An 18,384-nucleotide genomic window follows, 5' to 3' on the forward strand; every position below is an offset into this window, starting at 1 on the left:
ATAGCAACAAACAGTATTATTTTGTGAAATATTTTATTTCATAACAGTCTGAGTTCAGTATAGAGAACTACGCCCTTGTCAACAGTTTCAGTAACACAGACACGCACAGTCCAATAATACAAGAACACCACGGTTTAAATACAACAACAATTGATAATCGAGTCTGTATCTGAAAACACAGACAATCTCTAATAACAGTTCTTACAACAATGAAGGTGAACTACAAGTTTTCAGCCATTATTATGCCAACAAAACTTACAGATATTACAAAAAATACACCTGCCAGCAGACTAATTGGAAATTGACCAAGAATAGTCATGCACAAATGCGAAAAAGCATGTGCAAATCTAGAGAGCCATCTCCCAAAACCTGGAAAATTTTAAGTTTTTAAATCCACATAAATTTTTAATTGAAAATTGGCCCAAGATCCCCATGGCAAGCACAATTATCACTTGAACCCCCCCCCCTTCCCTCCCTTTAAATTTTTTCTGGATCTACTCATACAAAGATACTTCTGAAACTTGGAAGTTTATGCCTTATGCATGTTTACATAAATACAAATGTACATGGTAAAATAATATGTGTTAAAATACTAGGTTATAAGGTTATACAAAATTACCCAAGAATGACATGTGTATAGTAAGCACCATAACTTGGAATATTAGAGGAAGAGGATAGGGATAAAAAGAAAATCTATTTAAAAAGTTACATTAAAATAAAAATTTGCATTGTATAGAACCTGAATATTCCAAAGTATCTTTTCACAAAACATGTGGAAGACAACTCAAAAATGTTTTCAAGAGACAAACCTGCATTCCTGAAGGTGTATAAACAAGATAAAAAGAAATAAGATACATGTATAATAGGAATAAATAGGTTAAGACAACAAACCAAATGATGGCATTCTTGCTTTACAAAGATACACATGAACATAATGAAACACACAATTTGGCACTTGTGCTTGATTTTTACAACTCATAGCTACAATAGCAACCCAATACTTTTCTCAAAATCCATTGGCATATACATCATAGAACAAAATCTAATCTAAGCTCTATGGGAATGGCTGCTTTTCATGGACAAAACTTTGATCACTTTGACAGACATTTGCACTATTGATAATTAAGCACTCAACAACTTGATAATTCCAATGAACTCTTACATATGAAAAGCAAAATCATCAAAGTTGCTGTGAAGGTTCTAAAACTACATAACTACATGCAAGGAATATACACATGATAAAGATATGTCAATAAGTAGTTCATTCAGAAAGGACCTAAATAAACTCCATTTGTTATCTTTCTTGGATCTCTTGCTTGGAGAGTGCATCATCCCTTTGATCACTGCTCTGAAATTCTGGGATAGCCAGTACTTCCTGTATCCTGTCCTCTACCTCATTCTCAATGTCTGGCTTGGACTCCAGATAAGAGTGCCAGTCAGAATGGGGTAACCTCGTTTTAGGGGTCAAATCTGTGGGACTAGGGAGTTTGATGTCTACATCGTCTATATCAAAGATTTCCTGCACACTGTAGCAATCTTTATTGCGTTCATCCTTGTAATAATACGCCATGACTGATTCCATCTCGTTGGAAATATGCAGGCATTGTTCAAAAGTGTCAAACAACTGATTTGAGGCTTGTTCACCTGTCGCATTTAGATGGATGTTTTTACCCATTCCTTCTGCATGCATTTCAACATGGCTTATATCCATATGGTTTAAGTGCCTCCCACAATGCCCAATGGACAACCTGCGGTCGTTGGATTCTGTTTCAAAGTCAACAGCGAATCCAATGTTGAGGTTTCTGACCGATGGGTTGATTGGCTCCGGTTGATAAGGGCTCATCATCAGGGAGTTGGGTAGCAGTGGTTGATTACCGTAGTTTATCTCTGTGATAGCCAGCTGACAGGTAAAGCTGAAGGGGTAAAAAAAGTTAATTCTATGTTAAAAACATGTTAAATCAATCTCTTTTAAAGTTTTTCTACATGTAAGTTTTATGTTGTGTATGCTACAAAAATGTCAAAGAGTGATTGTTGATATTTTTTTAATGAAGAAAATTCATTTTTTAAAAGGTGCAAGAGATATGAAAAAGACATTTCTTTGGTGATTTGTTAAACTGATATTGAAATAAATATATAATGATGGCAATATGAGAATTTCCTTACCGAGCTGTGTATTTCCTTTTGTTATGTTGGAACAGGTGAATAAGATGGCGCAGCATATTGATGGTTTCTTGAGACATTTGTTGGACGTCTCTGGGTAATGATGGCAAGTATTCCAAAACTCTGTCAGAAAAACGAATAGCTAGGTCAATACTTAGGTCAATCAAAATCCTGAATAAGATGAAAACTACCACTCTCCAAATTCTTCAAAATTATTTCCAGAAAACACACAAGTGTAATCTGACATTAAGATATGCTTGTTTTGTTTAGCATTGCACATTTACCGGTAATTTCATCATAAAATAATGGTACAAAATATAAACCATAAAATGAACACCTCAGCATGAATTGAACAGCTGGCAAAATTTCTATCCAACAAATACTTCACAAGCACTCTACTGACAATTATCTCCCTTTAAATGGAGGGAGGAGGATAAAGTGTTTTACCTCAGTCCATAGTTGTAGATGATGTCAGCAGGAAGGAACCACGGAGCCACCATGATGGACGCCACACGCAGTGCACGGTGCCGGTGAATGTACGACTGAAAACCTTTGTTCATTGAATCACATGCCTTTTGGAAAGCTAAAACAGTATTTTAACATATCAATTTTAATTGCTCTCCATTAGTGTCATATCTTTAAACAAGCATTTACAGAAATATATCACACAGCTTGTCTATCATACAAAAAGATTACATTGGAAATATCAGTACCCTGTTCATATGTTACCGTAAAGTTTGAAATGATGGAGAACCCTGAATATAAATTAACTACAAGAATGGTGTATCAGTCGTTTTAATGACTGGCTCAGCCCCTCACCTTCAGCCACTGTTGGGGGGAGTGTATCTGTAAGGGCCCCCTGGACCTTCTGTTTACACTCCTGACAGTTTTCCCCGTGGGGATCCTCTTCCTCCTCTTCAGTGATTGGCTCCTCCTCCCCCTCCCAGGATTCCCTGTCCATGGCGCTGAGTTGACACGAGCTGTGGACAGGACGTATAGAAGACTTGACACTCAGGTGGCGAGTGCAGGAGATCAGGTCTGTGTAACAATGCAAAAACATCATTAATTCGATTCATAACCTTTAAAGCAATTTTTCAAAAACAGAAAATACAGTGTAGAATTATCATTACTTGAGATAACTAAATATATTCATGATTTTGGGGATAACATTAACCATAATTTGATGTCTTCAACAAATTTTAAACTGTTTAATAGCAGGTTCATTTTTAATACTAGGACAAAACCAATAAAATTGTGCCCCAAATGAACCAATGATTTTAAAAATACCCACAATTATAAAGTCTACAAGAAATAAAATGATTTTTCAATAGAGCTTATCAGAATGACCATCAATATAATTGTTTTGAAATCAAAATTCTTTCTCAACTTGAAATTTATTTCCAACTAGGAGAAGTGAGAGGCAAAAGATATCAGATTATCCATCTTTATATCATCTTGGAACATTCAAAAGAGTCTAAAAAGATGGCAAACAGATTAAAATATCTCTGATCATATTCTTCCTTACTGTTTTTCTGCAGGAACTTGAGGCAGTCATCGAACCCCTCAGTGCACATGTCACTGAGGATGGAAGGGTGGGGAGGAAACAGGGCCCTGGAGATTCGGTAGAGATTCCTACTGGTCAGCTGCATGCTAGTGTTGGCCAGTATGATGTGCTCAAAGTTGGCCGAGTTGTCCGATGGACAAATGTCGCTCTCCCCGGCAAACGGAGACACCGTGATGGTTTGATCATTGAGGATCGGCAGATTGTCACTCAGGCCTCCATCAATGTATCTCTACAATATGGAACAATATAGTTTGGGTTATTCATAAACTTAAAATTTTATGAAAACCAAAATTGAAATGAAATCTAGATTTACCAAGTACTTCAATCAATACTTTCTTACACTATGATGAAAAACAATATTTTTAAGTTGGGGGGGCTTGGAAGTCTAATAATAGAAGCCAAAGCTTGCGAAATACATGTTAATTACATGTGATTAAAGTCAGCCATAAATGGACTTTGCATCAAACTGCGCTGAGACTGACCTAATTTAAATCTATCAGCTACTGTAAAATGTCATTTCACCGATTTCAGATCGACACAGGGTTAAGTTCATAACAGATAGTGGACCAAATATCTTACTTTAAAAAAATCTTTAAGAGCACAAAGTTCACAAACTTGGCTTGAATCCTCAGTCATAGAAATATCAGGTACAATATTTTGAAGCATAAACATTATGCAATACTAAAGAACTTACTGTTCCATGGAAAGAGGGAGGTATGAGCCCGGAGTACAGAGGAACGTGGGCGCTACACAATAAAGCCTGCAAAACAAACAATAGCATGATTACAGGGTCGTAGAACATACAGAAAGGACAAAACTCTACTTCATGTTTTTTTATAAACATTAATAATCAGTACATGTACTTGCAAATTTGTGGAATATCAATTTTCGCGTCTAAAAATTCAACTACAATTTTTATCCTAAAGCAAACACACAGCAAACATACTTATAAGGGAATAGAAAGAGAATTTTGGTCTGATTGACAAATACAAAATATTCTGTCCCATATCTACATCATTTATTTCAAATTTGGAATTCATTTATACTCGTATGCCCTAACATGCATCAGGTCAAGATGTAAAGATCAGCCAAGGTGAGAACGTGCTCTGCCTTATCTAAGACATGCAGCTGAAGGCCTCGACTGATTTATTTGACAGTGAATAATAAGGCTAAGCAGGTCATGATATAGGACAAAATACCTCAGATATATCGAAATTCCATTGTGTGTATCAACCTGTATTTAAAGAATTAAGCTTATTTTCTATCAATTATCTTATTTAATCTTTTAATGTACAAAAGTCACTGCTTCCACATACCAGGTACATAAAGATTTAATAAATGAAAAATTAAATTAAGCTTTAATCGCTTCTCACTGTCATGACTGTGGCTTTAAAACAATTAACCCCTGGGTTAACATACCATCATATATGTTCTAACAAGAGTAGGTTAATGTTTCATGTAAATCTTTATAATTTACTTAATTAGTGATATTAAGATAAATTACTATATTATACTAAGAGTGGCTGTATGTTTCCTTCGTAGGTTACTTGTTCATATACATTTTATATGACGTCAAACTTATTATTATTTGTAAGAACTTTAAATCTTGCTACGCATATAACTACATAGTTTATGAGGAGTTCTGGCTCAGGATCAGAATGTTGGCACTTAATGCACCAATACTTGGCCAAGGCAAAGTTGATCCAGTGATCTTTGCCCAAATGACCTAAATTCTCTGTTTCTAAAAATAGTGCTTGCACATGCTTTGACACACGACACGGATCCTGTCCACCAATTTATATAACCCCTGACCATATTCACCCCTTAATGATCCCAGTTGTTATTTATTGTTGTTGTTATTTATGTTTACAAACTCTACCTGAATCAGGTCGGCCTTGGAATGGAACTCCGACACAAGCACTGGTTGTCTGTCACTGACCCTAGTCAACGATACGTACAGACGGCCCTTCACAATCTCGTGGGCGTTGTCCGGCAATATGGAGTCTAGGACATCCCTCAGAATTCTAGAGATATCGAAGCTTGGGTGTAATGGTCCCAGCGCTCTGGAGCGGGCTTTTGTGGCAAGTCGTAGCACAAAGCTGGTACATTCACCTAATAAGAAAGAATGGCATTAATTTGATATTCTTCATCTTCACAAGCCAAGACCTCTTTACTATATGAATATACAATGCAAATGCCATTACATGTATTATACATATTCTATCTTATTTGTTAATAAAACAATAAGGCATTGATCAACACTTATAAAGAAAAACATATTTTAAACATGCCTTGATTTCTAGTATTGGTAAAAGTGTCATATACATGTATATACATTTCAAAATTGTTCAAGCACGATATTGTATCCATTTTATTACATTATCCCTCTCATTGATCTTCCTTTAAACACTATAAGATTAAACACTTCACAGTACACTGGCACTATTCTGCCCTTTTAAACCCCTATTACAGCTAACTTTAAAAGTATAAAAGTTTAAAAAATCTTTAAACTATTACATAAGTATCTGAAAGAAATGACAACACTAAGAATATTTTAAACAAATGCTAGCTAGCCTCTATGAAAACTTGAATAATGACCAGTTTAACAAGGAACAAATTATTCAGTATTAGGGTAGTATGAATTATATGGTATACAGTAAAGACCCTGCCCCTGGCCACAACTTTACAAACATTTCAGTGTTATGCATATTCCTTTGTGTGGGGGACAGGTGAGAGAAGGAAGGTGGTAATTTTAACAAGGTCCACAGGACAGCCATGAACTGCCATCTGCCTAGGTGGTTATATTGTAAATCAATAATGAAGTACAAAGTCAGTCAACCTGTCACTTCTGCAGTGGAAGTGAGCTTTAGCCTTATCAGAATAAATACATAATGTTTCCACACAAATCTCTACAATATCCTGCTTGATCTTCATCTAGATCCTGCTGAAGTCAAGGAGAATAATGGATGTTGTGTAATACTGTTTGATCAGGTAGAACTCCACACACAAGCATCGACTACTAAATATCTCAATGTGACATAAAATATGACTTCTACTAAGATATGCAAAATGCAGCTTTAATATTCAAGTTATTATTCATTAAATTAAACATTTTTCATCCTGGTACCAGTAAAGTTAAATGATAAATTTTGAGAAAACTTGGTCTTAAATTTGTTTAATTCTTAATAAGTCTTATATACACTAACGTGCCAAAAGTATGTCAACTTTTCCTTTTTCCCTAGTATATTGCACTTTTTGACATACATTGAAATAGTTTTTGACAACTCATTTGCAAAATTTCATATTTCAAACACACACAAAAATATTTTTTAAGTGCTCTACTACATATCCTTTGCAATATAAGAGCCGAAAAATCTTACTTTAGATGGTGAACATCAAATCTCAAGAACTGCAGGTAGGAAAAATATTTAAGAAATATGATGCCAACAAAGCTAGAGAAATTCTGAATTTATCAGTCCAAGTCTTTTCAAAATCGGTAAAGGGGTTATTTTTAAATGAGTCTTTGAAAAATGTTGGTTTTCATTGAAATATATACCGGTAGTGAAAAGAAAAAAATTGACATACTTTTGGTAGTATAGTTGTAATCTATCATTTTATGGGTTTAATTTGTGTTCATGTGACAATTAATACATTTGTTAAAGTATTTTAGTATGAAGCATCCAAAAGAATCAACAATAATATTATAACTTTTATGACAAAATCTGTCAAGTTTAAAATAATTGACAAGATTGTGGGGAAAGGGGGGGGGGGGGGGCTAAAAATTGGGTCACATGTGTGAAGGTCAAGGTAAGACTGGTTATGAAATACATACACACACATTTTCTTCTTAGGCATCAATGATAAAATAATAAATTTAGTACAAGAATGTGAACATACCTATATCAATTCCACACATTAAACATGTTGACACAAGGGCCCCAGCACTTGCTCCCAAAAAAGTTGCGTTTTCAACCAGTTGTGGTGCATGTTGTTTTAGGCAACTAGCCACACCAACATGGTATATTCCCAAAAATCCACATCCAGCAAACGAAAAATTCATAATAGATCGCTCTAAGTCCTCAGTAATCCATTCTGGTGTTTTATCAAGAAACATAAAACCACGTCCGTGTTTGAGCCATGTTGACTGTATTTTGTTTTGATCAGGTGACCACCAAATTATTCTGACGTAGACAAGCCTCCAATTTGGCGAAATCTGATTGGATAAATCTTATCATGTCATTTCTAAAAGAAAGAGGCGTACGCCATATAGTTTATCCGGAACCAAAAAATCAATAATTTTTTTTGGAAAATACGTAAAAAAAATATTATGTGAAAAAAGGGTGCCATGGACCACAACAGACACCTGAACAAAGAATAAGGAAAAATAACTTAATAGAGCAATTTATTGCTATATAATCAATGTGCATTCAAATAGACCTAAACTTTATTGAAAATATATAACAATTTTTTTCAGACATCTCAATACCGATAACAACAAAAATATCATTTTGTGCAGAAGAAATGAATTTTAATATCGGCATTCACACCCAATAAATTGTATAATACTGTCTCCTTAACTTCTACAGCTGTTCCCAAACACTATGTTTGGGGGGGGGGGGGGGGGCTCAACTTTAAATTTATTAGCAACTTCTTAAACAATTTTTACTACGGGTATTAAAAATTAAACATAATAATATCATATTAACTGTTCATTCAAACCAAGGGATGTAAAATCTCAGGTTCCCATTGAATCTTTATGCTTATACATATTATAAGATTTCATGTATATTAATTTATAATTAAATTGTAAATCTGTTCATTAATTGTTCAGTTGAATCCAGATTTCTATTCATTTGGCAGCTTGCTTTTATTTATTTTAACCAACCTTGGCACAGATTATTAATGGTAGAAAAACTTCTAAAATTGTTCAAATGAAGAGGAAATTCCCTTCCAAGGAGAGATAACTAGGAAATAATGAAAATGAAGCAGAATAATGTATGCTTTGTAGTTTTGAAGAAGAAATCCTCTGGAACAAATAAAAACCAGTAGACAATAAACAAAACTCTTGAACTTAATACAGTTTAGTTACTGTAATAAACAACAACAAATTGTTGGTTGCAACATCAAAATATATTTATCTATTGTGGACAACAATGCCATAACAATACATGGCCTTGGAATGCAGATCACAATTACATACCATTCAGAGGCCAATGAGCAAATGATCAATAAATGAACATTTATATACATGTAAATGTAGATAAACATGTACATTATCAACATTGACAATCACATGTACATATGAGAACATTTGGGATATTGCACTATATTAATAGGGATTTCATGATCATATTACATATTTCTTATTTTGAAATGACAAAAATCCAAACAAACAATTTAAAATTTACCCTGACTATTTCACTGAATGTTAACTTCTACATGTATATCAATACTGAATGTTTACCTCTAAATCAATAATATGCCAATGGTTTGAAATGTTTCTGAAGTTCACAGAATTTACTTCTACAAAATCTGCTCTTGTATGATAGCCTAAATTTTAAAACACTCATAAATAATAGCATTGATGTTACCGTATACCAACACCTTTTATATATAAACAATTATGCATGCAATTTTTTGCCTATACTCCCTATTCCCTTAGTGTCTACTCTACCCCTCCCCCCTTTAAACATGAAGAGTATATACATCTACTGTGAACACATGTATATGAATTTACAAATGATGACTATTTTGGCTAGTGATATGACAATCTAAGAACATCTTTCACATGAAGATGAATACATAAATGAAAGAGGCATCAGGCATTATTGCACTTATATGCAGTATTATAACACAACCTTAAACAATAAAAAATCATACTAAAGATAATAAACAAAACAAAATTTAAAGATAAATAACTGTAAATATGGACAGATTTGAGTCTGATATCAGTTCATGTTTAGAACAAAGGATTTCAAATGATCATCAAGAAATGGAACATAATTCTTATATAAATTCAGATAGAAATAAAATATTGGATTTCTTAAATGTAAATATATATATAAGCAATAAAGAATTATTACGCAACATATACTAAAATAATTATCAACACATGCATGTATAAATTAATAAAGGAATGATTAATTGATTTGGAATGCTCCAATAAATAGCAATACATACATTTAACTTTGAGCTGTGTATTTCTAAATACATTGTATTTTTACCAGGAATGTTAAAACCAATGAATCAATTCTTACTTATACTGACTACAATATTTTCAACAAAGTCTACGTTAAACGTGATAATTCATATTTATGTATGTATCATGTACATGGACAGAACATATTTTTCTTGGAAAAAAACCACAAAAGACAATGAGATTCAAAACTTAACTAACTTTAAAACACAGAAGTACTAAAGACAATTCTCACACAATAAATACTTGTGTACAGTAAAGGGTTTCAGTCTGATAAACAGGAGATTCTTTGACTCATAATTTTCATTGCATCACGGAGTATCTTCCCCTTATAATTCAGTTTTCCATTGAACTACATATAAATGTACATGCATGTGAATAAAAGTTTTAAAAAAATACATGCTGCAAGGTGCGCCAATCTGGTGAAAACATAAAGAATATTAAAACTAATCACTTAAATGCATTTTAAACCTTGACTGCTCTATTAAAATACTACATAACATGATGATGAAACAGATAATACTAGTCACAGTTTCTGAGAGTTTTTGTTAAAGCAGCTGAATGAATATGTTTACTTTGATAGTTACTGTCTAATAAAGGTCTGAAATTGAAACTGCTTGTTTGTAATGTTGTAAGTCTCACACAAATGTACCTGGTATATGTGTAATATACTGAAATCAAAATGTACATCATGCATATTTTTGAACATGTATACATTTACCATTACATATTTTTCTTTGCCAAAAATCCACTGTCTATTTTCTATTACACAATCAGATGAAATAGTTATTAAGTAGAAATCTTTTTTATGAATCCTTCCATCTTTTCATGATTTCATTTTCAGTTGAAAATTACTGGTCAATATTAACAAATCAATAATTGACTGCTGTATGTACGACAAAAAAGTTGTGTGTAATGGTGAAATAGATCAGAATGCGTCCTTGATGTTGCTGAAAGGTCGCACAGCCAGGTCAACAGGAAGTTTGAATGGGATGCTGTTCAGCTTGTCCAGAGATTTCAGAGCATCATCAAAACCTGGAAGTATAAGAACAAAAGAAATGGAAATCTAGATCTAAGCTTAGATAACATTTACCAATTACTGTTTATAAACTTATCATGTATACCTTAGTATTTTGATGACTTTCAATTTATATCTTAAATTGAATAACTAATATCGGTTATATAAATGTATTAAAGAAGAGAATTTTTATACCAGTTCTGGCCACATAGCTCCAATCTTGGTAGTAGTTGTCGATAAGAGTCTGAGTCCTGAAAAGCAGCTTCAACCACACAACCAATTTCCTTTCACTGCAAACAAAGTCAAAGAGAAGGCTAGGGTAAGCATATTACACATTACTGCAAATGTCAGCAAGAATGATCCTAGACGGAGGTACAGTGAAGGGTATTTCCATTGATTCTTTTTACATGTAAGTGTATTAATTCTTGCTTTTTAATCTTTTTAATCATAACAATATCAAGAATGTTCCACGATAAATCAAAGTTATGTTCTGAATGTATGCATTCATACTTGAGTGCCATGGAGATGAAAGCTTTGAAGTGAGAGTCCTCTGAGCGTTTGAGAGGAGTGTGGGAGGAGATGACGGTGTTAATGGCCCCAAGCATCGTCTGTTTGACAGTGATTGGTTTCCCCCCGACCATCTCCAGGTGAAATGACTGGGACAGCTTTCTTGCTGGGGATTCATTATATTGTCTGCCATGCTGCAACATCAAACAAATTTAGATTACCTCAAAATAATAACGGTATAAATCAAAAGGTTGATATACATGTACATTGTAAATGTTAACAGAGACAATTTGGAAATAACCTTGTAAATGCAGTTGGAAGGGACCATACATCATAAAGTCAATGAAAGAAAAATACCCCATAAAGTTCATGTCTTTACAGCCCCTTCACCAAATTCATTGAAAACAAGCCTAAAAAAAATTTCAATGCTAGATGTATAACATCATAATGACATGTACATGGACTTACTTTCATCTCATAGAACTTGAGTAGTAGGTCCCAGGCATGCAGAGACTGAGTAATGGCTGCCGATCTGTTGGGAAGGCATCCAAAGGGTACCAGGCTCTTACTCTGCCCAATCTACAACAAATCATCATTATCATCTTCATCATCATTACAATATTAAAGTATCCTTTCATCATCAAAAAATCATAATAATGAAATCAGCATCATAAAACTAATATCACTGACAATCATGATTTGTCTCCAAAAGAAGATAATTATATGTACTTATAGAGGTAGACTGTTAGATGTAGCGGTAAGTGGTCCTACGGTCTTGATGAACAACCCCCCATCCATTCACCTACCAATTCCCTGGACTTTATTGTGTAGGGAAAAGGAAGGTACCCAGTAACATGTTTTCTAAAACTACAAACTGAACATCATATGATATAATTGTTTGTTCACAGTCCATACGATGAATGACGTTTGTTAATCCTGACTAATTAAACAGAGTAGATATCTCTCTAGCAAGCAAACACTTGTTGCACTAAAGGACCCAGTCCAGCTGAACCAATACACAGAGTTATCACTGGAGAGGTGTACAAGTGTCTCCAGAATAACAATGGACTATAACACAGGGTACAGTGACCTTATTCACTACCTAGATCAGCCTCCTCCCCCTTTTCCAATACTAAAGAAGTCTGAATTCTCTGATAAGTACCAGTAATGGGCACTTGAAAAAACTTGTGGCATGTTGTTGCAATCGCTCATTCAGAAACTAACATTTATTCAAAAAAGAGTTAATTTGTTATTGAATATTTTTATCTTGTATTTTTTTTTTCAACTGCAACTATAGGGAATAGTATAACACATTAAAGAAACATCACAGGCTACTCATACAAATGTTGCACATATAAATTTCATTTCCCTTAGTCAGCATAAACATCAAAGTTTTGAGTAAACAATATGCCCATGAACATTACATAAAAGTTCAGTAGCTCAATGAATGTAACAGTCAATATCTACTACATATACTAATTCTGATAACAATTGCGATAAACACGCTAGTGATTGGACTTACAATCAGTAGAAGGGGATATTAGTACATGTACCTTATTACAAATCTGACCTCCATTAATCGTGCTTGTATTGATAACACAGTGATATACATGCATGTGATAAACACCTGTGTGGGTGTAGGGTGGGGTGGGAGTGGGTGAGGGGGGAGGATATAAATCTGACCTCCATCAGTCCATGCTGCATCAAGTCACGAACAGCCATGGCTAGGTCCTTCCTCACACAGTGGGTCAGGGCGGGGCTACTCTGTTCCTGACTCTGAAAGGTACAACACATTCATACATGTAGTATACTCTGTTTCCGACTGAAATGTACAACATACACACATAATATACCACTTTACCTAGGGGTGTAGGTGGGTTTCATGTGTTGCAATTTTTGTGAAAAATAAAGAAAATGTATACACTTTATAATCTGCATTTCTTTTTTCTTTACAAAAATTTGCAAAGTGCAAAACAAGATATTTACACTGTAATTTCTGTGTCATTTGTTTTTTATGATATTGAAAAATATTGAAAAAAACCCCCAAAAAGTAGTTCATTGAGAAGAATACCAGTAGATTTTACTTTTTTTTGAAATTACAATAAAGTGTGGCATTTAAGAGATAACTTTTATAAAGTGAGTCATTGTGAATCTTGGTTATTAACCTTCAGAATGTTGATCCAACTTGTCTTTGTAAATTTGTACATCTAACAAGATAAAGGAGGAAGTCATTACACTGTTAAAAGTACAGATAAGGGTTATCTTAAAATTGACTAAAATTACATTCAAGTCATCAAAGGTCCTTAATCCCGTGTGACCTACTTTATCATAAAGTATGTCATTGTGAGATTAGTGGTTATATCATCAGATTAGTGAACCCCAGGTCATGTGTTCGAATTTAAGAAGGTTTTATGGTTTGGCAGTTGTATCATTACAATTTTCATAAATTGCTCCCTAAGAATGCTAATTTCTTTTAGTCCTAAACTACATGTAACTCAACTACATACAATGGTCCATAATTATTTTTTCAGTAAAAAAATTTATTGATCTGTAAAAAATACTTGAAGACAATAAAAGTGTGCTGACCACCTGAGTCATTTGTTTCTGGCACCAAAATTAGCAAATGTACATACAGATAAAAATTCCGCTAACATCTGCACTTGATGCAATAATCGTTACATGTACATCCATTGAAGTCTATTGAATCTTTAACTTTGGCTCTCACCTCCTCTGAATCACTGCCAAATTCACTCTGATCATCCTGCGGCTCTTCTTCCTGCTTTTGGGCCAGTTCTAGTGTTTTGTTGATGGCCAGTTCTAATCTTGCTCTCAGATCTCTAAAATGGAAAAAAAAGAGTTTCATTTAATTTTTAATATAAAGGAAAGTACATGTACAGAAGAAACTACACAAATATTTAGGATGAACTGACGGATGAACAAAAACTATATATATGTGATTTCATTTCTCACCCCCAGTGATTTCCCTTGGTAGTCTTTTTCATCATGTTCCTCTTAAATTCCCCGGCACCACACCCAAACTGTGTAATGATGAACATCTGAAGTATGGCGAGAGTCTTCTTGACGAAGGCCTGGGTGTCCTTAACATTCTTCTCTCTCTCCACTTTTTCTTTCAGTTTGCGGTTGTGGTGATGGTGCAAACCTTTACAGTCTTTAGAGTTGTCTGAGCTGTCATCTGGAAACTAAACAGAGCAACAGTTGTCAGACAGTAAGGTCGGACACATGTTATTGCATAAATGACATAATTAAATCATATTGCTATACTCAATTTATACAGAAAATCATTTGTAGTAGAGCTTTTGAATTTAATTCATGCTGCACACTCTTTGCAACTGCAGTTATGTATTGAATGCTTAAATTCACCCTCCAATGGCACTTCAAAATATTCATCAATTATAAAACCGTTCTGCCACTCTTTTACTTGTATATGCATATGTACATGTAAAGTTCTTCAATAAAACAATGATTTCATTAATTAGCAGCACATCAAAAGATGCAGAGTAACCCAACTTTCTCCTTAACACATTCTTTAAACTAGTGTACTACAACAAAAAATGTCCTTTCCATTAAGATATACAATGTATTAACAAATACTCACTTTGTGCACGGGACAAGTACACCTCTCTTCCCCGAGAGGACCTGGACTGCTAGCTTCTCCTATAAAAGTAATTCTTTACGATGAGCATGCTTGTAATTCATTATCATATTCAAATGAATAACCAATTTATGTATGTAGTAAACACATGCCCAATACAGACATTAGAAATTTATAGCAGCATTCTGTACACTCAATTTATACAGAAGGATATTTTTCATGAAAACTGATGACGATAAAGTTAGGAATAACAAATTTTTACAGATATTTTGGAAGTACCTGTTATACTCTGTCCCGAGTTATTGCTTCCACCACTTTTTGCTTGTTATTTCGATAATCATAAATACTTTTGTGCTCAAACTACATTCATCCACTAATATGAAAAATGTCCAGATTATCTGTTTTGAAATGCCGCCTCTAGCGCTTCAGGTTTTAATACACATCCCAAAATAGAAAGTCTATGGGAATTTTGCATTGCATTAATAAGCCCAGATGATAACGTTGAAAAATTGCGCGAGGTATCCAGAGTACTTCCGAATGGAGAAAATATGTAAACATCTCCCATTATAAATCTACGCAAGAAATTTGATTTCGTTCCTGTGAACTTTTATGAGTGAAAAATGATAATTGTTCAATGAAGATCTTGGATATATTCCCTTTTATCGATTTCAACTGTATTTCTTTCACAGGTATGTGTATTTTTATTAAAAATCATCAAAAAGCAATGGAAGCAATAAATTGGGACATACTATAGAAGAAAGTAATTTGGCAACACCCACCTTGAAGAAAAGCTATAAACCTCTCTAGATCCACCACCTGTGTGCGTAGCTGATCTACAAGTTTCTCCTTCACTTTTGCAGGGTTAACAATCTAAATTTAAAAGCAAACAACTTTCTACACTAATGTTTTTCTACTGTCACCATTGTTACTTTCTACAAATACTAACAAACTAGCTGACAAGTCTTTGTGTAATTACGAACCTCCGCTGATCAATGTTGTCTATAGGAGTTTATCAAGATACAGTTCAACACAAATATCTTAAAAATAAGGCTGCAGATAGCCTTTCAATAAAACAAAAATCATGATATTTATCTTTCCTTAACCAAACTCAGTGTCACTCACCTGACCAATGGCATGATCCACCACATTCTTTAAGTCATCAGTGCTGAAAAGAGAAAAAAATCATATTCATCACAATCTCAAAACTATAGAACATTGAAAATTTTAATATCACAAGAGATTTTTGTATCCAATGTATTTCTTATATATGTCATTCACACCTACAGTACCTTAGTTTGTCAAAATTATCCATGTTGAGGTCTAGTTTTGTTTTGAGTTCATCAATGACCACCCTTTGTTTTTCCATCATTTTATTGGTAGGCAATTCTTCTACATCCCCTGTCTAAAAACCATTGTGAAAAAATTATCACCATTCATTAACACAAGATTAACCCTGTTTTAAAATTGTCCAGAATATGTTCAAAGCAAATTATCATCCTTTACCTCGTAGGCATAGTTCTCCAGATCTTCTAGCTGTGATTTAAGCTGATGAATAAGTTCTCTTTGTTTTTCTCTTTGTTCATTTATTTTCACTTCATGTTCTTTGTCACTCTTAAAATGAAATAAAAAGTATACATGCACGTGTATATATATATATATAAAATCACTAATCTTTTAGAAGTTTGTTGTGTTTATAATCGATACATGCAGTTCCCTTTTCGGTTCCTTTTTCTTAACAAGCCGATGAAGCGTTTGCTTTGGGTTTTTTTGTTACAGAAATTATATTTATTTGAATATCTCTATCTTTGAAAGAGTTCTGCTGATGTAAATAGGTGAAAGTCTAACTTTTCAACATAAATATATTGTATAAATATTTTTTGAGTACAGAAATACCAAAAAAAACGGACCAAGCAGATTTAAATACAATGCAGTATTATACTGACCATTTCTTCAAGGATTTGTGCATCCTGTACCCGACTTCCCCTCACATCAGGAATTCCTTTAAATGCAAATTCTTCCAATTCTTTAAGTAAAATCTAAATAAAGATATGATATATTTCTTATCTACCATTGCTGTTCAAATGACCAATGAAAAATCAAAGTCCATTCTACACATTTGCATTGATGTTTTTGATGTGTGTTGACAAAAAAAATTTAAATCATGTTTATACATGTGTAATAATTTCAATATAAATTTCTAACATTTTCTTGATGAGTATTCATATTTTGCAATATTTCAAACATGTTTCAAGTATTTGAAGTTATATTTTGTTTGCATCAAGTTGACCATGTAGTAATATCAACTCTGTTCATTTTCAAGGATATCAGAAAAATGAAGTATAAACAAAGCACAAGCATTCATTAAACAAGTACTTCTCTTTGATCTATATAAATGTGGTATTTAAGAGAGGTCCTACCTCTTTATCCTCAGCTTCTGCACTAACTATCTGCTTCAGTCTGAACTGCACTTGAGCGAAATGTGTAGTGAGGGCAAGTAGGGATGAATTCAACTGCTCCTGTTCTTTTTCTAGCCTTTCCATCTCTTCCAAGTGAGTTTCATGACTGAAATGTACCACACAATTTCAATATGAATAAAGTAACATAAACAGTAAATGATACGATGGGTTGATGTTTATCAACTGTTCAATAGTCTAAATCAATGCTCTCAAGCACCAGTAAACAAAAATAATTTTTAAAACACATACTTAAGTTCCATTCTTGATGGGGCAGGACTGGTTGCTTGTCCTAGAGGTGCCCATCTCTCTGTAGGGCGGTCATACTGCTCATCAAAACTATCATAATCAACATCTAATTCCTCTTCAGCAGCTGGTAGTGTTGTTCCTTCCATCATGCTGAACTTTACAGCCAACTACATTAACCAAAGAACCGGTGTACTGTCAATTCACAATAAATGATTGCAAAGTCAATTCACCTGAACGCTATGAAATACATTTATGAAATACTAAAGTTTTATTTTTCCCTTCTAGTCAAGTTTTCCCCTCTTTTTCTAAACTTAGAGGAAATTCGAAACGATGCTATGTGACGTTTCATGATCTGAAAAATGATAACAAGTCAATAATTTTTCTGCTAAATTGCACCCTTACCTTGTGTGTTCTTATAGTTTTATTACGTGCACAGGAATAATCGGACTATTCATGGAGTAAGAATAAATGTGTAACATTATCTAATTATCTGCAGCAGCTGTCGTGTCTCATTGTTTATCCGGGTCTCTTACGTGAATAACATTAGGGTGCGTTGCAAATTTGTTCAGTCGTACATGTACTGATGTACTGAATGAAAATTTTGAAATGTAATTCATTTGGCAC

The 18,384-nt window shown here is 33.7% G+C and overlaps 2 protein-coding genes across 3 annotated transcripts; both read right to left on the reverse strand.

Moving 5' to 3' along the window:
- Window positions 1-16: 16 nt before the first annotated feature.
- LOC105328357 (patatin-like phospholipase domain-containing protein 2) lies at window positions 17-7,900 on the reverse strand. Its single transcript, XM_011429200.4, has 8 exons — window positions 7,622-7,900; window positions 5,604-5,836; window positions 4,419-4,484; window positions 3,686-3,953; window positions 2,980-3,198; window positions 2,608-2,743; window positions 2,164-2,283; window positions 17-1,913 (listed from the first exon to the last, which is right to left on the reverse strand). Exons 1-8 carry the CDS (start codon window positions 7,836-7,838, stop codon window positions 1,295-1,297), a joined length of 1,878 nt encoding a protein of 625 aa, XP_011427502.3. The 5' UTR covers window positions 7,839-7,900; the 3' UTR covers window positions 17-1,294.
- A 918-nt stretch (window positions 7,901-8,818) lies between these two features.
- LOC105328356 (RUN domain-containing protein 1) lies at window positions 8,819-18,318 on the reverse strand. 2 transcript variants are annotated; one of them, XM_011429197.4, is made up of 16 exons: window positions 18,163-18,318; window positions 17,764-17,927; window positions 17,476-17,620; window positions 17,002-17,094; window positions 16,562-16,669; window positions 16,348-16,460; window positions 16,181-16,223; window positions 15,838-15,928; window positions 15,062-15,120; window positions 14,416-14,645; window positions 14,171-14,282; window positions 13,129-13,221; window positions 11,914-12,024; window positions 11,449-11,639; window positions 11,134-11,228; window positions 8,819-10,955 (listed from the first exon to the last, which is right to left on the reverse strand). In XM_011429197.4, exons 2-16 carry the CDS (start codon window positions 17,907-17,909, stop codon window positions 10,849-10,851), a joined length of 1,737 nt encoding a protein of 578 aa, XP_011427499.3. In that variant the 5' UTR covers window positions 17,910-17,927; window positions 18,163-18,318; the 3' UTR covers window positions 8,819-10,848. The 2 variants fall into 2 exon arrangements, with proteins under 2 accessions (XP_011427499.3, XP_011427500.3); XM_011429198.4 differs by having other exon boundaries at window positions 17,764-17,952; window positions 18,163-18,306.
- Window positions 18,319-18,384: the final 66 nt, after the last annotated feature.

This window comes from Magallana gigas, chromosome 5 (assembly GCF_963853765.1).
Source record: "Magallana gigas chromosome 5, xbMagGiga1.1, whole genome shotgun sequence".
Classification (NCBI taxonomy): domain Eukaryota; kingdom Metazoa; phylum Mollusca; class Bivalvia; order Ostreida; family Ostreidae; genus Magallana; species Magallana gigas.